Below are 27,992 nucleotides of genomic sequence, written 5' to 3'. Positions count from 1 at the left end.
TGGAGTGTTGAGGTCCACCAGGATTTGGACATTGGACCGCCTACCAGATCCTGTAGCCTGGACATCCCACTTCCTGACACTCACCCCTGTCTGCTGTCAACAGTCGACTCCACTAAACCTCTGGTTCTGTTTTATTCATCTACAGAAAGAGTCCCTGAGACCAGACACATCCGTGTTTCCATGGAGTCAAGACCATCAACAGGAACATGACCTTCGTGGTTCCTGATTAACATGACCCTTCTCTCTTCACCCTCACACTCCCTCTCCCATCTCATCTCTCCTGGTCACTAGTCACGCCCTGCTTGGGGGTGTTTCATTTCTGAGGGTATAAATAAATTGATGTAACGTCTTCCCCGCACATGTGTGTCTGTGCAAAAGTCATCTGATTTTAAACACTCAAACATCCACATCAAGTAGCCAGGAAACTGTGCCTTTAATAGGATGGGTGTTCATCAGAGACATTCGTGAGAAGGATTAAGTGGAGATGCCCTAGAAGTGTCCAGTGGAAGAAGGGAAAAAAAAAAAAAAGGACTAAATCATCCTGTGACAAGGTTTTGGACTTTCCTACTGTAGTGGAAGGGGACAACGTGGTCAGGAGAGACGTCCCCAGAAAACATCTTATTCATTCCAGGGAAAGGAGCTTGTGTTCCACTCACTGAGCTTCATAGAGAGAAAGCGTCAGATGACAAGCCATGTCACTGAGCGGAAATAACGTGTTCTGACAGCTGCGACACTTCTGCAATTGAGCTGAAGGACTCCCATGTCTTAATGATTGGAACAGAAGTTATCAAAGATGGAAGAGCGGCTGAGTCTTGATCAATGGGGCCGTGAAGACAGGGCAGGGTTTGCAGGAACAAGATGACGTGACTGGCAGCTCACAGTCACATTTAAAGACGGCTGTCCAGTCTCATGCTTCAGAAGCGGGTGGGCGCTAATACTTCCAAGGACTGGCCCCTCCCACTGTCATGGGCAAAGCACATTGCTCACCTCCGCCTGGTGTTTGAGCCATTTACCGTCTATGAGATCTAGCAAATGCTTGAGATATAGAACTTATTCCAAGGGCTGGGCCACAGCTCAGAGATCTGGTCCACGTCCTAGGGAAAGAAAACCAGGCATAAGCAATATTTATCAGAATAAATGCTTTAGGAGCTTCATAGAGATGGCCTCCAAGTAGGCTACAGCTGGTCAGTGTCAAAGGCATTGGTAGTGAAGCCTTTGGAGACTTTATTAGGAAGTAATAGAGCTGTCAAGGGCAATATTTGAGTTATTTCTCCTGAATAATAGAAGGTATGCATTTGCAGTTCTGATTCGGGTCCTCGCAGTATGTCTGAAAGGTTGGCTTGGTTGGGTGGATAAATTCAGAGACAACGAAATAGTCAGGGGTGGGATGACCTCCCTAAAGGGAAAGACAGGACCTGAATAAACAAGGTAGACAAGTGTGGAATGCTCCACGTGTTTGCGATGTGACTGTTATTAACAAGGAAAACAGGGTTGTCACCACAAATGCCGCAGAAATGCAGGGAAACGTAGAAGAAAACTAGAAACCAAGTTCTTCCACCTGATTTTACAGTTTCAATGAAACGGACCCATTTCTTGAAAGATTCATAACTGACATTGAGGCAAGATAAAACAGAAAAATTTGCTTAGTCCTTTCTCTTAGGAAAGAAATTGAACCTGTCATCATACAATGTTTCACTAAGAACTCGGAGGGTCAGAACATTTCACTGGAGACTCCTCTCAGATTTGCAAATAAGAGAGAGCGCTAAACTTGGTTAAAGTTTTCAGAAGGAGATGATGAGGGACACGGTCCTGCTCCTTTGACGAGGTGAGCAGAGCGTAAACCACCAAATTCAGAAAAAAGAACTGTATCGTATGTATACACCTACGAGTTCATATTAAGATGTCTCAGATCTGAAACTGCTCTTCCATTCCTGAGACATTTTTTGAGGTTCTCTCAACAAATCGGCATCTACACAGTGATGATATATATTTTATTTACACCACAAAGAGGCTGTTATAAGGGAAGGCAGCCTTTGTTTTGCCCACACATATACATAAGTATTAAAATAAATGTTGTTGTTGATCAGTCACTAAGTTGTGTCTGACTCTTTGTGACCCCATGGATTGCGGCACGCTAGGCCTCATCAAAAGTTGTGTCTGACTCTTTGTGACCCCATGGACTGTGGCATGCTAGGCCTCCTATCAAAATATAGAGAGATTCTTATTTCTGCTCTTGTGCAGATGCTAATATTTTTAGAGGATAATTCATATCTTGATTCATAGAGATCTAATGTATTAATTTAACTTTTTACATCTTGCACTATGATATGGCATAGCTTGTTATTGTTGCATTGATAAGTTGCATCCGACTCTTCGCAGCTCCATGGACTGTAGCCCACCAGGATCCTCTGTCCATGGGATTCTCTAGGCAAGAATACTGGAGTGGGGTACCATTTCCTTCTCCAGGGGGTCTTCCCGGGCCACAGACTGAACCCATGTCTCCTGCATTGACAAGCAGATACTCTACCACTGAGCCAGCAGGGAAGCCCTCTCAAATAGCTAGCAGATTGTCAATTTATTTCAAATATATCGATCTTACAAACAAGAAACCAGTGAATCATATTTATAAGTGTCAACATTTTAAAATTTCTATTGATGGAAATGCCCTGTCAAAGAGAATCCATCTTTAGAATATGCCCAAAAGGACCTTTCAAAACCCACTTGTATATTCTGTCCCCTTTCTCAGATAGTCCTACCCACAGATAAAGACATAATTCACTCTTGCAACTAATATCAGAGCTTTACTCAAAACCTTACTTTGTTTAAATTGCATCTTCCATCGAAATGGATTGAAAACACATTCCTGGATTTTACCTTGCCATCAATGGACATGAGTTTGAGCAAGCGCTAAAAGCTGGTGATGGACAGGGAAGCCTGGTATGCTGCAGTCCATGGGGTCACAAAGAGTCAGACATGACTGAGTGACTGAACTGAACTGAGAGCTTCATTGTAGAGCTTAGAGACATGGGATATATTTGTCAATTACTGGTTATCTGCCTTGCATTCGATCTCGTCTGTCCGGAAGACAGTTCAATGGATCGTGAGTTCAGTCTGGTTCACAAAGCTTCAGCTGTTATGTGCTCTGTGCTTTTGCTAAGTCACTTCAATCATGTCTGACTCTTTGCAACCCCAGGGACAGTAGCCCGCCAGGCTCCTCTGTCTATGGGATTCTTCAGGCAAGAATACTGGAGTGTGTTGCCATGCCCTTCCCCAGGGGATCTTCCCAACCCAGGGATTAGACCCATGTCTCCTGTGTCTCCTGCCCTGGCAGGTGGATTCTTTTCCATGGAGCCACTTGGGAAGTCCATATAAACACTCATGGAACACAGACCAGACACTGAGCATTAGGAACCCTACAGAAGACACTCTCTTTTCTATAATGCATATATGGATAAAGGTTTACTGTATGTTTAACTATGGGCTTCCCTGGTGGCTCAGATGGTAAAGAATTCGCCTGCAATGCAGGAGACCCAGGTTCGACTCCTGAGTTGGGAAGACCCCCCTAGAAGAGGGAATGGTAACCCACTCTTGTATTCTTGCCTGGAGAATTCCATGGTGGGCTTCAGTTCAAGGGGTCACAAAGAGTCAGACGTGTCTGAGCGAGTAACACACACACACACACTCACAAACAGACACACACAGAGACACAGTGAACTATAGTGTCTATTGGGTTGGCCAAAAAGTTGGCTCAGACTTTTCCATAAGATGCTATATAAAAACCCAAACAAACTTTTCAGGTATCCCAATACACTCTACTATGCTAAAGCAAAATAGAGGAGATTTCCAGTCCTTCTGACAACTGAGACTTGTCCCTCACTGAGTACACACACCTGGTCTAGGGGTGGCCTGCAATTCACTGCGCTTCACAATGGATTCCAGATTGATATTAGCAGACACTCCCTAAATACTAGGCCATGGTGGGGGGTGTGCATAAAAAATCCAATGCCTGTGTAATTGACAATAAACATTTTGGCCAAGGACCACGTCCAGAGGGTGACGGACAGAAATACCCACAGGGGAAATTAATTGTCCATCGTTTAGTAAAACAAATGCACATCCTAAAATGCAAACAAGGAACAAACAGATCAATTGATAACTAGAAAGAACATAAAGCCTAAGGTAAATAGTGTTGAGACCCAATGGGACCTTTTTCTCTAGAAGGTGCCAGGTCTCTGACATCTGAAGGAGACTTCATCCCGCCCACAGCTACCTGCAAGCCTAAAATCATCCATGAGTATTAGGGAGGTCATGGAATATGTTGCTTTTTTTTCCTTTTCACATTTCTCATTTTTATCAACACCAGGAGAGCTTCAGGGTGTTCTCAGGGACAAGCGTGGGCTCAAATAAAGCTTCAAAGGGTGAGCATTTCTAGTAGGAAAACTTAAGATAAAATATATATGGCACCTCCTCTACCCAAGGGCTACCCAGATGATGCTAGTGGTAAAGAACCCACCTGCCAAGGCAGGAAATAGAAGAGATGTGGGTTTGATCCCTGGGTCAGGAAGATCCCCTGGAGGAGGCATGGCAAGCTAGGAGATCTTCCCAACACAGGGATTGAGCCCTGGTTTGCTGTTGGAGGCAGTTTTTTTTTTTTTCTTTCTTTCTTTCTTTTTTTTTTTTTTTTACTACTGAGTCCCCTGGGAGTGCATATATGGATAAAAACATTAATGTATATTGGACTACCCTATATATTGAATTGACCAAAAAGTTCATTCAGGCTTTTCCATAAATGTTATATAAAAACCCAAATGAAGTTTTTGGGTATCCCAATACATACGAGAAGAAATGGCAACCCAGTCCAGTGTTCTTCCCTGGAGAATCCCATGGACAGAGGAGCCTGGCGGACTACAGTCCATGGGGTCGCAGAGAGTCAGCCACAGTGGAGCGACTAACACGTAGTTCTGTATTCTTTCTCGGTTTCCTGTGGGGATTTCCTTCTTTAAACGATCTCACGTGTGTTACGGAACCACCCGCCGTGACTATCTCTCCCTGTATCTTCAAGTATTTCAAGTACAGCTAGTCCCTGAGTGGTTGACTCCTGTTTCCTCCTAAACACACCCGAGGTGGCGCACCCTGGGCGTTGAGAACAACAGGGGCAGGCTGCCCCATTCATTCACCAGCTCTAGCACTGGGGGTACGGCCAAGACCAAAATCCAGGACCGAAGAAGAAGTCACTCACTGGAGCCTGGAGGTTGCTTATCAACAGAACAAAAGATGATAAAGTGGGAGGGAGAAGGTGTTAGGGGGCTCGGGGCTGTGACGCTGGAGGAAGGACCACGTCCTGTAGAAATCTACAGGTTCCCACAAGGACTGATGCTTCATTCTGGGTCAGAGCAGCAGGTTAACCCAGGTGATTCAGGACTTCTCAGCCTCCCCGTGATGCACATGACTAGATAATTCTCTGTGAGGTGCTGTCCTATACACTGTAGGCTGCTAGGCAGCCTGCTTCATCTTCATCTCTGACCAGATGAAAGGTATCACATCTTCATCTCTGACCAGATGAAAGGTATCACCTTCCACGTCTTGCATTGTGACACCAAGAAACATCATCACCATACATGACAAGGGTTTCTCCTGGGAGGCAGAGACATCTCTGGTTGAGAACAAATAAACACGTGGTATTAGAAAAAGTTTCCCAGATTTGGTGAAAACACCAAAGCTGCTGGTCAAGGAGAGAGAAATCTCCATGGGGAACCAGGAGAAACTTTGGGAAATCTCTTGAGAAGACTCTGATGCTTAAAAGTGTGGCTTCCCTAGTGGCTCAGATGGTAAACCGTCTGTCTGCAATGCAGGAGACCTGGGTTTGATCCCTGGGTTGGGAAGCTCCCCTGGAGAAGGAAATGGCAGCCCACTCCAGTATTCTTGCCTGGAAAATCCTGTGAACCGTGGAGCCTGGTAGGCTACTATCCATGGGGTCGCAAAATGTCAGACATGACTGAGCGACTTCACTTTCACTTTGAAACCAGAAGGACTGCTATCTCCAGGGGCGTGTGTTAGAAATGCAGGTTCCAGGCTCAACACTAAACACACTCCATCAGAACCAGCATCACCAATAGTCTTCTCTGAGGGTCACTGATTGTGTTTCTGTTGGAGAGGTGCTATGTGGAGAATGTCATCAAGGGTGAGAGCTCAAAAATGAGCCTGTGATTCATTCTCTCATCTGTGAGAGTTTATGTACACTGGAACCTTCATCAGGGATCGCTGGGCAAGGCAGTCTGCAGGTTCATGGCCATCCCTATCGAAATACCAATGGCATTTTTTTCAGAACAAGAATAAATAATTTTAAAATTTGTAGGCAATCACCAAGACCCCCCACCCCCCAAAGCCAAAAGGTTCTTCAGAAAGAATACAGCTTGAGGAAACATGCTTCTAGACTTCAGACTATATTATAAAACTACAGTTAGCAAGACAGGATGGTAGTGACAAAACACACACACAACCACACAACCACACATACACAACCACACACACACAACCACACACACAACCACACACACACAACCACACACACAACCACACACACACAACCGCACACAACCCCACACACACCCAACCACACACAACCACACACACACACAACCACACACACACACAACCACACACACAACCACACACACAGCCACACACACACAACCAAACACACACAACCACACACACACACAACCACACACACAACCACGCACACAGCCACACACACACAACCAAACACACACAACCACACACACAGCCACACACATACAACCACACACACACAACCACACACACACAACCAAACACACACACCCACACACACACAATCACACACACAAAACCACACATACAACCACACACAACCACACACACACAACCACACACACACAACCACACACAACCACACACACAACCACACACACACAACCACACACACAACCACACACACACAACCACACACACACACAACCACACACACGCAACCACATAGCCACACACATAAAACAAAGAAAAAGGACACAAAGCCCAGAAATAAATCCATACAGTCAAATAATCTACTACAAAGAAGACATGAGTATATGGTGGAGAAAAGAGTCTCTTCAATAAGCAAAAACAACACGCAGTTGTGGATGTGATTGATGATAGAAGCAAGGTCTGATGCTGTAAAGAGGAATATTGCATAGGAACCTGGAATGATAGGTCCCCGAATCAAGGTAAATTGGAAGTGGTCAAACAAGAGATGGCAAGAGTGAACGTCAGCATTCTAGGAATTGGTGAACTAAAATGGACTGGAATGGGTGAATTTAACTCAGATGACCATTATGTCTACTACTGTTGGCAAGAATCTCTTAGAAGAAATGGAGTAGCCCTCATAGTCAACAAAAGAGTCCAAAATGCAGTATTGGATGTAATTTCAAAAATGACAGAAAGATCTCCGTAATTTCAAAAATGACAGAAAGATCTCCGTTTGTTTCCAAGGCAAACCACTCAATATCACAGTAATCCAAGTCTATGCCCCAACCAGTAATGCTGAAGAAACTGAAGTTGAATTGTTCTATGAAGATCTACAAGACCTTCTAGAACTAACACCCCATAAAGATGTCCTTTTCATTAAAAGGGACTGGGATGCAAAAGTAGGAAGTCAAGAAACACCTGGAATAACAGGCAAATTTGGTCTTGGAATACAAAATGAAGCAGGGCAAAGGCTAACAGAGTTTGCCAAGAGAATGCACTGGTCATAGCAAACACCCTCTTCTAACAACAGAAGAGAAGACTCTACACATGGACATCACCAAATGGTCAACAATGAAATCTCATTGATTATATTCTTTGTAGCTGAAGATGAGGAAGCTCTATACAGTCAGCAAAAATAAGACTGGGAGCTGACTGTGGCTCGGATCATGAACTCCTTATTGCCAAATTCAGACTTAAACTGAAGAAAGTAGAGAAAACCAGCTATGACCTAAATCAAATCCCTAACGATTATACAATGGAAGTAAGAAATAGATTTAAGGGCCTAGATCTGATGGACAGAGTGCCTGAAGAACTATGGACAGAGGTTTCTGACATTGTATAGGAGACAGGGATCAAGACCATTCCCAAGAAAAAGAAATGCAAAAAAGCAAAATGGCTGTCTGGGGAGGCCTTACAAATAGCTGTGAAAAGAAGAGAGGCTAAAAGCAAAGGAGAAAAGGACAGATATAAGCATCTGAATGCAGAGTTCCAGAGAATAACAAGAAGAGATAAGAAAGCCTTCTTCAGCGATCAATGCAAAAAAATAGAGGAAAACAACAGAATAGGAGAGACTACAGATCTTGAGTCTCTAGATCTCTGGAGTCATTGGAAAAGGCCCTGATGCTGGGAAAGATTGAAGGTGGGAGGAGAAGGGGACGACAGAGGATGAGATTGCTGGATGGCATCACAGACTCGATGGACATGAGTTTGAGTAAGCTCTGGGAATTGGTGACGGACAAAGAAGCCTGGTGTGCTGCAGTCCATGGGGTTCCAAAGAGTCTGCCAGGAATGAGCGACTGAACTGACTGAGTGACTTCAATTAGTGGTGCTGAGAAAACTGCATGTAGATGGATGAAATTAGAACACTCTCTGATATCATATACACAAAAGAAGCAAAAATGGATTAAAGACTGAAATGTAATAACGAATACTGTGAAACTCCTAGAGGAAAACCAGGAGACCACTTTTGACAAAAATTGCAGGAGTATTTTTTGAATCTTCAAGGAAAGAAAAGAAAAATAAACAAATAAGACCTAATTTACCTTAAAAGCTTTTGCACAGGAAAAGAAACCATTGACAAAAGAAAAAAGACATGAGAAATGAAAAAATATTTCCAAGTGATATCCCTGATAAAGGATTAATATGCAATGTATATAAACAGCTCACACAAGTCAACATAAAAAAAAAAAAGACAACCCGATTTAAAAATGGGAAGAAAATCAAAGAGACATTTTCCAAAGCAGAAATGTAGAGGGCAACAGGGACGTGAACAGATGCTCAAAACTGCTAATTTTCAAGGAAATGTAAATCAAAACCACAGTGCGATCTCCCCTTACAGCTATCAGAGTGGCTGTTATCAAAAAGAGCACAGATAACAAATATTGAAGAGGGTGTGGGAAAAAGCATACCCTCCAACGCTGTTGATGGGAATGCAAATTGGTGCAGCCTCTGGGCAAAACAGAATGGATGATTCACCGAAAAGAGAGCTAACATATGATGCTCTGATTCCTCTTCTGGGTGCATACTCAGACGAAGGTCTAATTCAGAAAGACACATGCACGCCCCCCAATGTTCAGAGAAGCCTTATTTACAATAGCCAGGACACAGAAACAAGCGAAATATGCACTGAAAGATGAGTGATTAGACAGGATGTGGTATGAACACACAATGGAATAGGGCTCAAGCAAGCATCACAAAGAGCAAAGTAACGCCTCTGGCAGCAATGTAGATGGTCGTGGAGGGCATTATGATAAGTGAAACAAGTTAGAGAAAGACAAATACCGCATGTTACCACTTACATCTGGAATCTATAGAATAGAATAAATCAGTGAATATTACCAAAAAAGAAGCAGATTCACAGTTACAGAGAAAGAGCTAGTGGTGACCAGTGGAGAACTAGGAGGTATAAACTAGGGGATATAAGGGGGGGCTCAAGAATGTATTGTTCAACACAAGGAATATAGCCAGTATTTTATAAGTGTTAATCAATTTTAACCTTTGAAAACTGCACAAAATTTAAAAAATTTACCTAGGTTAAAAAAAAAAAATGAAATAGAATCCTTGAGGGGACAGGATATGTTCGGTAGACAAGGTCAAAATCTTCCTTTCATTGTTTAGATCCAGTTGTGGAATCTAAGATGTACTAAAAAAAAAAAAAAAAAAAAAAAAAAGAACACAGAGGAAACAGAAAAACAAATCAGAAATTTATAAGCTGGGAGAAACAGGCTTCATAGTGAAAGATTGTGGCTAAACCACGAAAACCACTGGGATTCTTGGCATCCAGAGGAGAAGAATTCAATCCGGGGCCAGAGATGAGGCTTGATCACTCAGAGCTTTTGTGTAATAAACTTTTATTAAAGTATAAAAGAGATAGAGAAAGATTCTGACACAGACATCAGAAGTGGGACAGAGAGTGTCCCCCATCCCCACCGCCAGTGTTAGCAAGGGATTTATATCCTCTCCAATTCGTTATCACAATGAATCGAAAGAATGTCCAGAGGTTGCAAAGATCTTACTAGACCCACTTCCACAATCCATATTTCAAGATAGCAGGATTAGCCAGAAGGCCCTCAGGAAGGAGAAACTGTCCTCAAGCAGGATACACTGTTACTATATGATCCCTAGTACAGAGTTTAAACTTGAGTTGTGTAATTGACTAAGACTATGGAGAAGGCGATGGCACCCCACTCCAGTACTCTTGCCTGGAAAATCCAATGGATGGAGGAGCCTGGTGGGCTGCAGTCCATGGGGTCGCTAAGAGTCAGACACGACTGAGCGACTTGACTTTCACTTTTCACTTTCATGCATTGGAGAAGGAAATGGTAACCCACTCCAGTGTTCTTGCCTGGAGAATCCCAGGGACGGGGGAGCCTGGTGGGCTGCCGTCTATGGGGTCACACAGAGTTGGACACGACTGAAGTGACTTAGCAGCAGCAGCAAGGAGTATAGACCAAAAAAGGTTTGTCCTTTCCTCTTCCTTGAGAATTCCAGAACCCTCTCTCCTTGGGGACCCCCCCGGAGTTCTTATCAACCTGCCTAGAAATTGACTCTCTCAATAGTTACAGAAAGCTGGCTAAATTTGAGGAGCAAAAGTCAGGAAGGATGCTTAGCACTGTTCAGGGGTTTATAAGGGTAGTGTTTGTGCAGGAGGGTTCCATTTTTATTTATCATTCTGTGAGCTTATGAAAGACAGTTGGGAATAAAGGTCCTATGACTTCCTTCAGTTACAAAATAGCAGGATTACCACCACCTGTCTGCAATCATCTCTGAGAGTAACTGTGTTTCATCTCCCCTTGATTGGCAGTTAGAAAGGTCCTCCTAAGAGGGCATGGGCCTGGGAAACACTCCCAGGGGAACATGTGTTGGTAAGACTCCAGAGGAAAATCCCAGGATGTTGAAGGTGCCTAAGGAGGCATGGAAGGGTGATGATGGGTGGATGAGGGGTGTTAGCTGGATCACATCCCTGCTGGAAATGACATAAGTCATGGAGATGAGTGAGAAAATCTGGGTGAGTGTTACGAGGCATAACAAGTTTCTGTGATGACCTTTCAGAGCAGGACGTTAGATCAGAACACTTACAGAGGAATAGAAGAAAACCAACATAAAGATGTATCTTGGGACCAAAATAAAAAAAGAAAAGAAAGAAGGGCCTTCCCTGGTGGTCTAGTAGGTAAGACTCTGTGCTCCCAGCGCATATTGCTGGCTTGCATTGCTGGAACCTGATTGCAAATAAACACACAAATAAGTTGTAAAAAGAAGAACAGGATTTAAAGAGAGAATGATATTGAAATAGATGAGAAAAAGTGGAAACAGTGACACATTGCATTTCCCCAGGCTCCAAAATCACTGCAGATGGTGACTGCAGCCATGAAATTAAAAGATGTTCGGCCCTTGGGAGAAAAGCTATGACCAACCTAGACAGCGTATTGTAAAGCAGAGACATTATTGGCAAAGGTCTGTAGAGTCAAAGCTAGGTTTTTTTCCAGTAGTCATGTATCTATGTGAGAGTTGGACCATAAAGTAGGTTGAGTGCTGAAGAACTGATGCTTTTGAACTGTGGTATTGGAGAGGACTCTTGAGAGTCCCTTGGACTGCAAGGAGATCAAACTGTCAATTCTAAAGGGAATCAACCCTAAATATTCATTGGAAGGACTGATGCTGAAGCTGAAGCTCCAATACTATGGCCACTTGATGCAAAGAACTGACTCCTTGGAAAAGACCCTGATGCTGGGAAAGATTGAAGGCAGGAGGAGAAGGGGGCGACAGAGGATGAGATGGTTGGATGGCATCAGGGACACAATGGACATGAGATTGAGCAAGCTCCAGGAGATAGTGAAGGACAGGGAGGCCTGGCGTGCTGCAGTCCTTGGGGGTCCCAGGGAGTTGGACGTGACTTGGCAACTGAACAACAACAACATGTTCCTGAAGGAACACTGTTGGTCATTCTCAGAGAAAGTGGCAATATGAACACCTAAGTTGAAGACCCCGTTTTAGCCAAAGCCTCCTCAAGGGGCTGATGCCAAATAGCAATTCTGAGCTCCGAGGTGTCCCAGAAGCAAGCAATACAGAGTCCATGCTCTTGGTAATTTTCCTCAGCTGGACTGGAAACCATAAAAGTACCATTGTTCCTTAATTTCTGCAGCCGGAACTTGATGTTCCTTTGGCACACTCCTTTGATAAATCCCTATCAAAGAAAATGCCCATGAATGAAAATTGGAAGAAGAACAAAGAAGGTGTTCTTCGGCTCTTTCATTGTCCTCAAAGATACCAGAGGAGGGATTATCAGTGAACGTTCAGTGAGCTATCAAGGTGACCGGAAAGAGTTGGCAAGGGGATGAAGATGTGGGGAGAGGATTTAATTCAAGCCAGACTGAGCATTACAAAGCGGGAAGCAGAATCCTAGAACGTCCTGAGGACTGTGTTGCCTGCTGCAAGTCGAAGGCACACTCCTGTACTTTTCTGAGAAAAAGGGATATTCACCAGAGTGATACACGGATATCTTACACAAAGTTGACCAAGGAGGCCTATTCCAGGTGTGCATGTAAAAGCGAGTCACGCGGACCCCCCTGTGAGTGCGTGCTTTATCACTCAATCGTGCCCAGTTCTTTTGTGACCCCTAAGGAGTGTAGCCCGCCAGGCTCCTCTGTCCATGGGATTCTCCAGGCAAGAATACTAGAGTGGACTGCCACTCCCTCCTCCAGGGTGCTGGATTATATGCTCAGTGGTGTCCAGCTCTTCGCGACCCCATGGGCTTGCAAAGAGCCCCACCAGGCTCCTCTGTCCACGGCATTTTTCAGACAAGAATACTGGAGTGGGTTTGTTGCCATTTCCTACTCCAGGGGATCTTCCCGACCCAGAGATCAAACTTGTATCTCTAGCACTGGCAGGCATATTCATTATCACTGAGCCTCCTGGGAATGCCAGGACCCCCTCCTAGTCTTGAAGAAGTTATGCGGGCAGCATCAGAAGAAAGGAAAACATAATTGACCCCTGTGGTCAACGTCACCATCCTGTGTCCTGAGGGTCTGGGGTTAATGTGTAGAGCAGACACACCCTACATGTTAGGATAAAAGGCAACAGGTCCAAGCAACACAGAAGAAAGACTTGATGTCTGGCTTTTTTTTTTTTTTTCTGTCCCACCTTAAAATATGAATTTTATAGTTTATTGGGAGGAAACTTGTTTTTTTTCCTTTTTTTTTTCTTTTCTTCCAAAATATTTAAAGTTAGAAGAACTAGTCTCATGCTTTCTTGCTTGCCTGGAGAAATCATTGAGTCAGTGAGCAAATGATATATTACAGAATAGATGGGTAACAGGGTTTTTGGAACAGGGGGTGATGGCAACGACCTGCTGACATGCTCTCTTCCCAGGAGGTTACTGGAGGCATCTGAATACACTGTCCTCCTTGTGAGGAGGAAATGATCAACACACATTGTCCTCTTCACCTGAGAGAAATCTGAGGGTTGCCCAGGGTCTCTAAGTCCTCATTATAATCTTGTTAAATCCATCACATCTTTAGTTCTGGAAGAGAAGCTTAAACCCCATTTTCTCCATGCCAAAAAAACAGTTCAGGAGTTGCAGATTATGTATCTTGGACGGTTTCTCCCATTTTAAATCTCAGGATGTCAAGGAAAGCAAAAATACCTGACCTTCTAAAGAGCCTGACTTCTCACTGAGTGTAAAGGCCAAATGTCCAGATGCAAAGTGTATAATCTCATTATAAAAGTGACAGATTGCCAGGGAAGCTCAACTGCCAACCAGGATATCAGAAGGGGATGTCTACGTCATCAGTGTCTCAGGAGGAGCGGCCATTGGTTTGTGTGTGTCTCACGCCCACAGCGGCGTGATAGGATAAAAAGTGGAAGCCGATCACGTCCTCTCCAAACCACTGGGACGCCCGCAGCCTCTCAAGAAGAAGGACCACGCGGAGTCAACCATGCAAGCCAACAAGATGAAGGTCCTGTTTTTGACTCTGGTCCTTGGTCTGGTCTGTTCTTCCCAGGAGATTCCAGCTGAGCCACACCACTCACAGGTACCCAAAATGAGCAGATCAGGGAGGATGTCTCTCTTGTGTGTGTGTATGTGTTTCTTATGGGGTTTCTGTTATGTGGATTCATATATGCTATGTGAAGTTGCTTCAGTTGTATCTGACTCTTTGTGACCCCAAGGACTGTATAGCCCACCAGGCTCCTCTGTACATGGGATTCTCCAGGCAAGAATACTGGAGTGCATAGTCACTCAGTTGTGTCTGACTCTTTCCCCCCATATGGTCTGTAGCCCACCAGGCACCTCTTTCCACATTCATCCATAAACCTAGTCATTATCGCCAACTGAAAAACAGCTCCATTAATTGGCATCCACACTGGATTCATATTATCTCTGTATTACCTCTTCCCCGTTAGGTAAGTGAAAGTCGCTCAGTCATGTTTGACCCTTTGTGACTCCATGGACTGTAGCCTGCCAGGCTCCTCTGTCCATGGGATTCTTCAGGCAAGAGTCCTGGAGTGGGTTGCCATTTCCTCCTGCAGGGGATCTTCCCAACCCTGGGATCAAGCCCAGCTCTCCCATATTGCAGGAAGATTCTTTACTGTCTGAGCCACGAGGGAAGCTCAATCTCTACTGTCTATTAAATGTCTCTTAGGTGTTTTCACCACTGTTGCAAAACGGAGGAAAGTGAAGTGAAGGTGTTAGTCAGTTGTGTCTGACTCTTTGCAACCCCATAGACCATCCCACCAGGCTCTTCTGTCCATGGGATTCTCCACTCAAGAACTGCACTGGGTTGCCATTTCCTCCTCCAGGGGATCTTCCCGACCCTGGTTTTGAACCTATGTCTCCCACATTGCAGGCAGATTCTTTACCATCTGATCCACTAGGGAAGCCCATTTGATAGTATATTTACAGTGAATTACAACCACATATAGATATAGACTCACACACACATACACACACATCCTATCCCAGGAGATATACCTGTCTGTTTTCACTGATTTTTAAAAAACAATATCCTATTATCTTCCTTGTCTCTTAGACATTTTCACTGCTCTTGTAAAACAGAGGAAAGTGAAGGGAAGGTATTGGCTACTCAGTTTTGTCTGACTCTTTGTGACCTCATAGACTGTATCCCACCAGGCTCCTCTTTCCATGGGATTCTCCAGGCAAAAATAGCAGAGTGGGCTGCCATTTCTTCCTCCAAGGGATCTTCCCGACCTACAATGCAACCCACGTCTCCCGCATTGAAGGCAGATTCTTTACCGCCTGAGCCAGCAGGGACGACCAAATCAGAGGAGGTTCGGTCAAACAGCTGTTGCATTGGAGTTCTGAATTTGACAAGAGAGCTTAAGCAGTCACAGAAATGCCTCAATTCCCTGTTCTTCCTTTGACTTGAGTCTTTACATAACTTTATAAGCAAGGCTTCTCGCTCAATAAACTTGGGTCGCTTCTGCCCAAATGAAAGTGTAGGGAAACTCCTGAAGATGGTGTCGAACAGGATGAAAAGGGAGGGACTCACATTTCTAAGGGAAGTTTTGCTCTTAGATTTCAGGAGAATGGAGAACTCATTACATCGCCTCCAGCAACACAGACAAGACCGGTGAGAATGGGCCATTCAACGTTTATCTTCGCAGCATCAAATTTAACGACAAAGGGGACTCCCTTGTCTTCCACTTCTTTGTCAAGTAAGTAAACATAACCCAGAAGGAAACCACCTGTAAACCCTGAGCCTGAGGGAGGGAGCGTCTTCCCCATCTGCAGGGAGCTCTCTGGATGATGTTGAGAGCATGACGCCCTGAGCTGGGGGGCTGGCTGAGCAGGGTCTCTGAGCTAGGGGGCAGTTTCCCTGAGAGCCTCCAGGGAATGTCATGGAACCTTTCATCACCGCTGAGTTTACCAAAGCCTCAGAGCCCCAGGTACCACTCAGGGAATGTCCACTCCATGGCAGATGGTTTACTGAGAGCATGCAAACTCATGTACATATTTTGAGAAATAAAGTGAAGTCACTCAGTCATGTCTAACTCTTTGCGACCCCATGGACTGTAGCCTGCCAGGCTCCTCTGTCCATGGGATTCTCCAGGTAAGAATACTGGAGTGGATTGCCATTTCCCTCTCCGGGGGATCTTCCCAACCCAGGGATCGAACCCTGGTCTCCTGCATTGTAGGCAGATGCTTTATCCTCTGAGCCACCAGGGAAGCCCCCCCTGGTTTTGAGAAATAAAAACCTTAATAAATAAGGATCTGTATAGCACAGGTACCTGTAGTAGTAAAGAACCCTCCTGCCAACGCAGGAGACACAAGAGATGAGGGTTCCATCCCAGGGTGGGGAAGATCCCCTGGAGGAGGAAATGACAACGCACTGCAGTCCTGGAGAATCCCATGGACAGAGGAGCCTGGTGGGCTGCAGTGTTTGGGGTCAGAAAGAGTCAGACATAACTGAGCAACTAACACAGAAACACAGTAAAAAATTTAATCAATCAATAGAAAAGGGAAAGAACGCAAAGGCTTATGCTTGGAGATAATGGTGTATAAATATACATAATTTATATTATGTCATCCATGTGTGCATGCTAAGTTGCTTCAGTCATGTCCAAGAATCTGTGTTGAATGTGAGAGACCCAGGTTCTGTCCCTGGGTTGGGACGATCCGCTGAAGAAGGGATAGGCTACCCACTCCAGCATTCTTGGTCTTCCCTGGTGGCTCAGCTGGTAAAGAAGCTGCCTGCAATGTGGGAGACCTGGGTTTGACCCCTGGGTCGGGAAGATTCCCTAGAGAAGGTAAAGGCTACCCACTCCAGTATTCTTGCCTGAAGAATCCCATGGAGTCCATGGGATCGCCAAGAGTTGGACACGACTGAGCGACTTTCCCTTTCATATTTGAACATTGACCCCTATGTCAAATATCATATGTATTTTGTATGTGGGTGAATGTGTTTGTATACACAGATGTCCTTTCATGTTAATTCCTCTTATACTGGTTTTTTAAAATTAATTTCTCTCTTTTTTTTTGACTGTGCTGGGTCTTCATCGCTATATGTGGGCTTTCTCTAGTTCTGGTGAACCGGGGGCCACTCTCTCATTGTAATGCTCAGGCTTCTTGCTGTGATGGCTTCTCTAGTTGAGGAACACCAGCTCTGGAGCGCAGGTTCAGTAACTGTGGCACACAGGCTTAGTTGCCGCTCTGCACGTGGGATCTTCCGGGACGAGGGATTGAACCTGTGTTCCCTGTATAGGCACATGGATTCTCAACCACGGGACCAGAGGGAAGTCCTCTTACTGTGTTTTTATACAGCAAGAGTTTGTTTTCAATAAAATTAAAGAATTTTTTAAAATTTACTATCCTGCACTTTGGGGTGACTGTAAGAATGGGTTTCGCAGATGGCGCTAGTGGTAAAGAACCTGCCTGCCGATGCAGGGGACATTAAGAGATTCAGGTTTGATCCCTTGCTTGGGAAGATCCCTTGCAGAAGGGAAAGGCAACCCGCTCCAGTGTTCTTGCCTGGAGAATTCCACAGAGAGAGGAGCCTTGTGGGCTACAGTCCAAGGGGGTCACAAAGAGTCACACATGACTGAGACGACTTCACATGTACATATGCAAACTCTAAGAAGACACTGTCAGGACTGGGAGAGCGCTAAGGTCTCTGTTGGTAGCTGTGCCTCTCAGCTTGAAGAAAAGGATTAAAGCTCAGACTGGTTACCTTCCTTCTTCTTTCCTACAATTCTGGCTTTCTGCATGCTTGTTTGTTTGTGAAGGTGATCTGTTTTGTATTGGCAGTGTATCCCTGGGATGACTGCTCAGATTTCACGCGTCCACGTGACAGTCCTTGTCACTTGGTAGTCACGTGATGTTACAAGCTTCGCTGGTGAATCTCACACTGTCTCAGTCAATAAAATGATTCGTGACACAGGACATTGTGTGTCGGGGGGTGGTGGTGGTTGATGGAACAAAACCCTAATGAGATGTGAAATTCATACGACTTCTATCAACCAAATGGAAGCTGTTTTGTCTTTAAGGAACAATGGGGAATGTACAGAGTCATCTGTTAGTGGAAGAAGAATCGCAAACAACGTTTACGTGGCTGAATGTAAGTATGAGTGTTTCACGGGTAAACGTTCACTCAGGTTGAGGTCTCGGTCTTAACTTCCTCAAGAACTGCATACACCAGGCACTGGCCCCCGAATCTCCCCAGCAATGCCTTTTGTTATGAACACAGAGTCCAACCGCAGAGCTTGGATGGCTCTTCCCAAAGATGGGTGGCCGGGGGACACAGAAAATCCGATTTGAGTTGTTCCAATGTGACCCAAGGCTCGTGGACCCAGAGCAGGTTTGGGCAAGTAGCATGCACTTGCTGGGGGCTAGGAGCCTGAATTGCAGTGGCTATGTTTTCCTTTTTTCTCAAGCTAATCTGTTTTTCGAATGATGGTCAGTGTTTTCAGACACTGAGCAATTGTGTTGGCATGTTTTGGGAACACAGTCGGCGGTTTTACCTCCCATGTCGCTGAGTGATTGCAGGAAGGTGGGATAGGGGCCAGGAGAGAAGGATGGACTAGCGGATGCAGAAATGACACCTAGTAGGTCTGGGCTGCGTCTCGTCCAGACACACAGGGCAGAGCGGACGGGCAGAGAGGACGGGTGTCCCTCCAGGCGGGCACAGAACTCATTACTAGGTAAACCATCTTCACAGCAACCAGTGTGACAACGGGCTCTGGTGTAACCCAGCCTGAGGGGCAAAGGAAATGCAATAATTAATATAAAATGTTCAGAAGGCTGCCGCACACAGGGTCGGCACTCAATAACATGAAGTTTTTTTCTTTTTTATTCTTTCAATTAAATATTTAAAAAATTTTGTGGTTAAAATATTGCTTATTCATTGCTTCCTTAAAATGTATCACTATGAAACATCTCTGCTTGTCCCCGATTTCATCTTTTAAATTTATTTTTAACTGGAGGATGGTTGTTTTATGGTGTTGGGTTGGTGTCTGTAGTACAACGTGAATCTGTTGAATGTATGCAAATATGTCCTCCCCCTATGACCTCCCACCCCCCCATCCCACGTCTCTCTGTTAAAAAAGAGCACTGGGCTGAGCTTCCTATAGAACAGCTTCCAAATCAGCTAAATGTACAGGGATATCCCCTCCCTCCGTAACCTCCATGTCTCCCCATCTCACCTCTCCAGGTCGTCACAAAAACACTGAGCTGAGCACCCTGTGCTTCCCAGGACCTTCCCACTAGCTATCTACTTTACAACATGCTCATATATATATATGGCAGGGCTAACCTCTGAAATGCTTTTTTGCTTTTGGTCTTAAACAGAAATCAATTCCATGTCTGAGATAACAGAAATACGTATAAACTTTTTTTTTTTTTTTGGACCTGGGACTTGATAAAGTGCTCATGTTGTTTAAAAAGTGTTCATTGGAATGCATGTTCTAGAAAACCCCTTCAGGGACATGGCGAGGAGTGATTGGTCAACTGCGTGAGACGGTGGGACTAAGGAGAAGTCTTGCCTTCTCTCCTTGCTGCCATAGCAACTCCAGCATTCGACACAGGGCTGAGACAGAGATTGACAGGCAGTTGTGCTTGCCGATAGGATAAATACAGAAGGCATCGCTGCCAACAGGCTAAATTCACTGTGATAGAGCTGTGATCTACTAATATTCAAGGTGGGGCTAACTGCGTATTTTCACTCTCTATTAAAGATGCGGGTGCCAATCAATTCCACTTTATTCTGGTGTCTGACGATGGTCTGATAGTAAATACTGAAAATGTGGATGATGAAGGCAACAGAACCAGACTCATTGGGCTCTTGGGTATGTATTACCACTTGACGACATCCCCATTGCCTGTAATGGCAGCATTGCTGTATTTGTATCCATAATTCATCTCGTGCTTTCATTATTCATGTGCAAGGGCCAGGTCTTTCTGTTCATCCACCTAAGAGCCCTGGAAAGTAATCTACCATAGAAAGAGAGGTGAAGAAAGTAGATGGAAGTGGTGGGAAATATCATCGGACAATTCAGAATTATTCTCACCAGCTAGAACCTAAAAATTAAAAGTACTGAGTTTTTTTTTTTTCCTTTTTTGAAGGCATGGCTGTAAGGAAAGTGGTAGTCAGTCTGCCGTGTCTGACTCTTGTGACCCCATGGACTGTAGCCCCCCAGGCTCCTCTGTCCATGGGATTCTCCAGGCAAGAATGCTGGAGTGGGTTGCCATGCCCTCCTCCAGGGGATCTTCCCAAACCAGGGATCGAACCCCGGTCTCCCAGATTCTTTACCGTATATCAAAGTTGTCCTCAATTCCTTCATTATATGCCACTTTTCCAAAGTAATGCAAGCCTTGAAACAGAAACGTTTAAAATACATCTTTGTCCTGTTCATTTATCCAGTGCGTTGTTTTTATGAACATTGACATCACCCCCAAATAACCACGTCGAAACACCGAGAGGTGTGTGTACCACGGGGGCTTCTTATTGTTCGTTGTTGTTCAGTCATTAAGTCGTGTCCAACTGTTTGCAAACCCCATGGACTGCAGCACAGCAGGCCTCCCTGGGGATGTCAGGTGTCTGTTTCAGGAAAGGTTCTGAGTAGAACCGTGGGTTAAATAAAGAGTAGATTGTCTCCCATTATCACGTGTGACATGGTGAGCGTGTGTCTATTGGGGGAGAACTCTGTTTGCTATATATCTGGGCCCCAGAACGAGACCTAAGCACAGATGGCAGGAAGTTGGTCAAGGAGCAAGGCGGTTCCATAGTGTGATGGAAGGAGCCCCAAATTCATGGAGTTCTTTGGGGTCCTGCTGCTGATGCGGGGGGTGGGGCTGGTTACCCAGTTGGATGGGGATTAATTCTTTAAGATGGACAGCAGACATCTGAGTCATGGGAACTGGCAACTGTTTGAAGCTCTCTCCCATTATTCCAAGGGAAACCTGGTCAGCACATTCAATTCTCCTCATTGTGTCTTCAGCAACGGTTATAACCGGTAAATTTCTGCTTTCCTGCATTGTGATTTCCAGGCAAAGAAGATGAAGTTGACGACCATGATCTGGAGAGGTTCCTTGAGGAGGTTAGAAAATTGGGGATTCCAGAGGAAAATATTGTGGATTTCACCAAGGGTGGTAAGTGGAACTATATTTTTTTTCCCCCTGAATCTTTCACCCCATATGTACATTCACAACCAGGAAACAAATCAGTTTGCTTATAATTTGTTCTCTTGCAAGTAATCTTTTATATAACCCATTACTTAAGAAATGTTAAAATTACCGGAATGGGTAGTATTTGGTGGGTCTCTCATTCCTGCCCATTTGATTTCCCCCCAGACGGCTGTCAGGCCCAGTGAAAAAAAAAAAAGAGTGATGTCAACTCCACCTAATTGTAAGTAAACACACTCTGTTATGAACGCTGTTCCATCAAAGAAATCAGTAAAGACACTCTGCTTTTATATGTGTCAAAATTCTCACGTAACCATGTTTTGCCCCAAGGACTTACATTCTATCCCCAGAGAACTTTTTTTTTTTTTTCTGTTACATTAGGCTACTTTGCATTTCTTGAGCCCTATTAAATTTCAGACTGGTTGGTTGATGAACGCCGAGCAGTTTTAGTGAGAAAAACTGAATTCTGAAGAAATGTGGGCAACCGGAGTCATCGGAGACAAGCAGGAAAGGCCACAAGCTGGTGGAAACTAAATTGTGTTCCCGTCAGTCCTGATCTCAAAGTTGTCCATGTGCTTCCCTCCCTCAAGGAGAACCGAGATTAAAAAGAGGTCACATTTTATGCAAGGCTGGTGTTTAATCTCTCATGATTCTGACAGAACCAGTAAAGATCTTCCAACCACACTGTCTGAAACACACATTTGAGTTAACTTTCCCATTCAGAAGGTGATTATCTTCAAGTGAGATACTTGAACTTTTTCAACTAAGACAGCCTCCAAAAATACCGGTATAGGCTAACATGTGGCTTTCCTTTTTTTGCTGATGCAAAATGGAAGGAAAGAAAGGAAATTTAAGAAAAAAAGTAGCTTCTAGGTGAATATGATAAGAAAGAAGTGGTACATAGGTACAATGGAATATTAGTCAGCCAATAAAAAGCATGAAACAATGCCATTTGCAGCAAGATGGGTGCAACGGAGATTATCACACCAGGTGAAGAAAGTCAGACAGAGGAAGACAAATATCGTGATGTCACTTATACACGGGAAGTAAAATATGGCACGAAGGAACTTATTTACCCAACAGAAGCCGACTCACAGATACAGAAAACAAACTTGTGTTTGCCTAATAGGAGGAGGCTGGGGAAGAGAAGGATTGGGAGTTTGGCATTAGCAGATACAAACTGTTATATACAGGATGGATAGATGAAAAATTATCATTGTATAGCACAGGGAAAGATATGCAAGAACTCAAAACCAAAATGTGGAAAGAATCTGAAAAACGATAGATATACATATGTATAAACTAATCATGTTGTATACCTGCCTGAAACTAACACATCGATACTGAACTATCCTCCAATGTAAGATAAAATTTAAGAATCGATTTTTGAGGCCCCCAAAGACAAAGCTGGTGGAAATAGAGGGCTCTACTCCAATCTCAGAGTCTGTAAGCCATCTTTAGAGGAAGCATTCTCAAGAGCATGGAGCCTGTGTCCCTGACTCCTACAATGCATCCTGCAGATAAAGGATCCCACCATACATACACCCTGGGGTAAACTCCACACAGATCCTCACCTACATCACAAGATGTGGAGTCCTGAGGTCCACCAGCCTTCCAACATTGGATCAGCTACCAGCTTCCTGTTCCCTGGACAGCCTCCTGCCCAAGGCTCCCCTTGTCAGACATCACGCAGTTGACTCTCCTAAACCTTTGGTTCTCTTTTATTCACCTACAGAGTCTGTGAGACCGGACACATCCTCTTCCCCATGGAATCAAGATCAACAACACGAAGACGATCTTCCTGGTTCCCGATCGACATGATCCTTCTCTCTTCACACTCACACTCTCTTTCCCATCTCATCTCTCCTGCTCACTACTCACTTCCTGTCTGTTGGTGTTTGATTTCTGAGGGTTTAAATAAACTGGTTTAATACACACCCGACTTACGAGTGTCTCTATAGCAAGTGCCTGATTTTAAAACACACGAATATGCATATCCAATTCAACTATCCAGAAAGATATGTCTATAATAGGATAGTTGTTCCACTGGAGACAATTCTGATGAGGGTTAGATAGAGATATCCTAGAGTATCCAGCAGACAAGGATACAGAGAAATATATTCAATCACAGGACAGGGGGCAGGGTTCTGGGTCCTCTTACTGTACAGGAGGTGACAGCCTGGTCAAGAAAGATGTCATATGAAGCAAGAAAGCATCATATTTGTCACAGGGAAAGGAGCTTGTGTTTTCCTCTCTGAGCTTCACAGAGAGAAAGTGTAAGATGTCACGGGCCACAACAGGAAAAATGTGTATTCCCATAGCACAAACCCTTCTGAAACTGAGCTCAAGGACTGATGTTTCTTAACCACTGTATCACTAGCAACCAAAGTTCAGCAGCAGCTGAGACCTGGTCAGTCCATAGCATCATGAAGTCAGATCTGCACTGTCTGAAGGAACAGGATGACTGACTGCCCAGTCAGGAAGCTGTCACTGTCCTCAACACCTAAAGTTGGTCTCCAGCCTCATATGCTTCAAAGAGCAGTTCAGTTCAGTCGCTCAGTCCGACTCTTTGTGAATCCATGAACCGCAGCACGCCAGGCCTCCCCATCCATCACCAACTCCCGGAGTCCACCCAAACCCACGCCCATCGAGTCGGTGATGCCATCCAACCATCTCATCCCCTGTCATCTCCTTCTCCTCCTGCCTTCAATCTTTCCCAGCATCAGGGTCTTTTCAATTGAGTCAGCTCTTTGCATCAGGTGGCCAAAGTATCGGAGTGCCAGCTTCAACATCAGTCCCTCCAATGAATACCCAGGACTGATCTCCTTTGGAAAGGACTGGTTGGATCTCCTTGCAGTCCAAGGGACTCTCAAGAGTCTTCTCCAACACCACAGTTCCAAAGCATCAATTCTTCAGTGCTTAGCTCTCTTTATAGTCCAACTTTCACATCCATACATGACCACTGGAAAAACCATAGCCTTGACTAGATGGACCTCTGTTGGCAAAGTAATGTCTCTGCTTTTTAATAGGCTATCTAGGTTGGTCATAACTTTCCTTCCAAAGAGTAACTGTCTTTTAATTTCATGGCTGCAATCACCATCTGCAGTGATTTTGGAACCCAGAAAAATAAAGTCAGTCACTGTTTCCACTGTGTCCCCATCTATCTGCCATGAAGTGATGGGACCGGATGCCATGATCTTAGTTTTCTGAATGTTGAGCTTTAAGCCAACTTTTCACTCTTTCCTTTCACTTTTATCAAGAGGCTCTTTAGTTCTTCTTGACTTTCTGCCACAAGGGTGGTGTCATATGCATATCTGAGGTTATTGATATTTCTCCCAGCAATCTTGATTCCAGCTTGTGCTTCCTCCAGCCCAGCATTTCTCATTCCAATCCCAAAGAAAGGCAATGCCAAAGAATGCTCAAACTACTGCACAATTGCACTCATCTCACACGCTAGTAAAGTAATGCTTAAAATTCTCCAAGCCAGGCTTCAGCAATATGTGAACCGTGAACTTCCAGATGTTCAAGCTGGTTTTAGAAAAGGTAAAGGAACCAGAGATCAAATTGCCAACATCCGCTGGATCATCAAAAAAGCAAGAGAGTTCCAGAAAAACATCGATTTCTGTTTTATTGACTATGCCAAAGCCTCGACTGTGGGATCACAATAAACTGTGGACAATTCTGAAAGAGGGGGGCATACCAGATCACCTGACCTGCCTCTTGAGAAACCTGTATGCAGGTAAGGAAGCAACAGTTAGAACTGGACATGGAACAACAGACTGGTTCCAAATAGGAAAAGGAGTACGTCAAGGCTGTATACTGTCACCCTGCAGAGTACATCATGAGAAACGCTGGGCTGGAGGAAGCACAAGCTGGAATCAAAGAGCAGTGGATGTTAGGATTTGCAGGGCTTGGACATTCCAAATATCAAGGGCACAGCACACAGTTCAGCCCCCTCCATGGTATTTGAGCTGTATAGAATCAACAAGACCTAACAAACACTCAAGAGATAGAACTTATTCCAAGGGCAAGTGAAAGCTCATAGATATGGTCCAAAGCCTGGGGAAAAGTAATCCAAGACCTAAGAGGGATTTTAAAGAACAGAAGCAAAATGCAAAGGAGACAGGGAAATATATATGCCTCTGAAGGCAGAGTTCCAGAGAAGAGCAAGAAAGCCTTCCTCAGTAATCAATGCAAAGAAACAGGAAAAGAACAGAATGGGAAAAGACTACACATCTCTTCAAGAAAATCAGAGATACCATGGGAACATTTCATGCAAAGATGGGCACAATAAAGGACAGGGATGATAAAGACTTTGCTGAAGCAGAAGAGATTAAGAAGAGGTAGCGAGACTACACAGAACAGTTGTACAAAAGAGGTCTTAATGACCCAGGTGACCATGATGGTGTGGTCACCCACCCAGAGCCAGACATCCCGGAATGCAGAGTCAAATGGGACTTAGAAAGCATCACTACGAACAAAGCTAGTGGAGGTGATGGAATCCCAGTTGAGCTATTTCAAATCCTGAGAGATGATGCTGTGAAAGTGCTGCACTCAACATGCCAGGAAATTTGGAAAACTCAGCAGTGGCCACAGGCCTGGAAAAGGTCCGTTTTCATTCCGATCTGAAAGAAAGGCAAGGCCAAAGAATGCTCAAACTACCGCACACTTGCACTCATCTCACATGCTAGCAAAGTAATGCTCAAAATTCTCCAAGCCAGGCTTCAACAGTAGATGAACCATGAACTTTCAGATGTTCAAGCTGGATTTAGAAAAGGCAGAGGAACTAGAGATCAAATGGCCAGCATCCGTTGGATCATAAAAAAAGCAAGAGAATTCCAGAAAAACATCTGCTTCACTGACCATGCCAAAGCCTTTGACTGTGTGGATCACAACAAACTGTGGAAAGTTCTTAAAGAGACAAGAATACCAGACCTTACCTGCCTAAGAAAACTACATTCAGGTCAAGAAGCAAGTTAGAAACGGACATGGAACAACAGATTGGTTCCAAATTGAGCAAGGAGTACGTCAAGGCTATATACTGTCACTGAGCTTATTTAACTTATATAGAGAGTACATCATGAGAAACGCTGGGCAGGATGAAGCACAAGCTGGAATCAAGATTGCTGGGAGAATATCAATAACCTCAGATATGCAGATGACACCACCCTTATGGCAGAAAGTGAAGAAGAACTGAAAAACTTCTTGACGAAGATGAAAGAAGAGAGTGAAAAAGCTGGCTCAAAACTCAACATTGAAAAACCTAAGATTATGGTACCAGGTTTTATCACTTCATTGCAAATAGATGAAAGGAAATGGAAACAGTGATAGACTTTATTGTGGGGGGCTCCAAAATCACTGCAGACAGTGGCTACAGCTATGAAATTAAAAGATGCTTGCTCCTTGGAAAAAAAGCTATGAGAAACCTAGACAGTGTATTAAAAACAAAAACGTCACTTTACCGAGAAAGGTCTGTAGGGTCAAAGCTATGGTTTTTCCAGTGGTCATGTACAGAATGTGAGTAGGACCATAAAGAAGACTCAGCATCAAAGAACTGATGCTTTTGAATTGTGGTGTTGGAGAAGACTCTTGAGAGCTCCTTGGACTGCAAGGAGATCACACAGGTCAATCCTAAAGGAAGTCAACCCTGAATATACATTGGAAGGACTGATGCGGAAGCTGAGGCTCTGATATTTTTGGCCATCGGATGCAAAGAGCCAACTCATTGGAAAAGACGCTGATGCTGGAAAGGATTGAGGACTGGAAAAGAAGGGGTTGGCAGAGGATGAGATGGTTAGATGGCATCACTGACTGAGTGGACATGAGCAAACTCCAAGACAGTGAAGGACAGGGAAGCCTGGTGGGCTGCAGTCCATGAGGACACAGAGAGTCAGACACGACTGAGCAACTGACCAACAACAAACTCATATTTAATAGAATGAATGTTTCCGTTCCTATGTAGACACAGCTTCCAAATGGGTTAGAAGTGGCCAGTGAGAAAAGCATGCGTAATGAATAACTCCATGGCTTTGTTGACAGTAACAAAGACCAAGGGCCGTGTTTGAATTAACTTAAATATTAAGAAAACAATTACAACAGCGGGGAATGTGTGTCCTGGACAGCATATCCCCGTTTGACCTCAAGATATAAAGGAAAATAAATCTTCCTGACCTTGAAATATCGGATGTATATTGTGATTTCTCACTCACTCTAAAGGTCGAGCGTCCAGAGTCACTTAAGCATCTCCTAAAACAATTAAAATGACAAAATGCCACGAAAGCTCAGCCCTGCCAAGCAGGAGATTGAAGATGACTTCAACGACCAAGGTCTTAAGGAGGAACAACCATTGGTTCATGACGTGTTACGCCAACATAACGATCCTATAAAAAGCGTCACAATTCGCATCCTCTCCAACCGCTGGGACACCCTCAGCCTCGAAAGAAAGTCTACAAGAGACACGAGATGAAGGTTCTGTTCCTGACTCTTCTCCTTGGTCTGATTTGTTCCTCCCTAGAAGAGGAAGGTGAGCAAAGTCTCTCAGAGGTACCAGGGATGGTCTGATCTGGGAGGAGGTCTTGGGTGTGTGTGTGTGTGT

At 44.4% G+C, this 27,992-nt stretch overlaps 1 protein-coding gene across 1 annotated transcript; it reads left to right on the top strand.

Annotated features, from left to right (window-relative positions):
* The first annotated feature begins 14,198 nt into the window (after nt 1–14,198).
* On the top strand, nt 14,199–27,636 carry LOC108634314 (odorant-binding protein-like). Its single transcript, XM_018043719.1, has 6 exons — nt 14,199–14,294; nt 15,797–15,936; nt 18,265–18,335; nt 19,951–20,061; nt 21,263–21,364; nt 27,614–27,636. The coding sequence occupies exons 1-6, from the start codon at nt 14,199–14,201 to the stop codon at nt 27,634–27,636; spliced, it is 543 nt and encodes a 180-aa protein (XP_017899208.1).
* Nucleotides 27,637–27,992: the final 356 nt, after the last annotated feature.

The sequence above is a fragment of the Capra hircus genome, assembly GCF_001704415.2.
Source record: "Capra hircus breed San Clemente chromosome X unlocalized genomic scaffold, ASM170441v1, whole genome shotgun sequence".
NCBI classification, from domain to species: domain Eukaryota; kingdom Metazoa; phylum Chordata; class Mammalia; order Artiodactyla; family Bovidae; genus Capra; species Capra hircus.
Note: the sequence above shows the minus strand (reverse complement) of the source record. Positions and strands in the feature narration are given on the sequence as shown.

Coding starts and splice junctions, on each gene's coding strand:
- LOC108634314 (XM_018043719.1), top strand. CDS start 14,199: ATGCAAGCCAACAAGATGAAGGTCCTGTTTTTGACTCTGGTCCTTGGT. Junction 15,937..18,264: donor GTCTTCCACTTCTTTGTCAA/GTAAGTAAACAT, acceptor TTTGTCTTTAAG/GAACAATGGGGAATGTACAG. Junction 20,062..21,262: donor CAGACTCATTGGGCTCTTGG/GTATGTATTACC, acceptor TGTGATTTCCAG/GCAAAGAAGATGAAGTTGAC.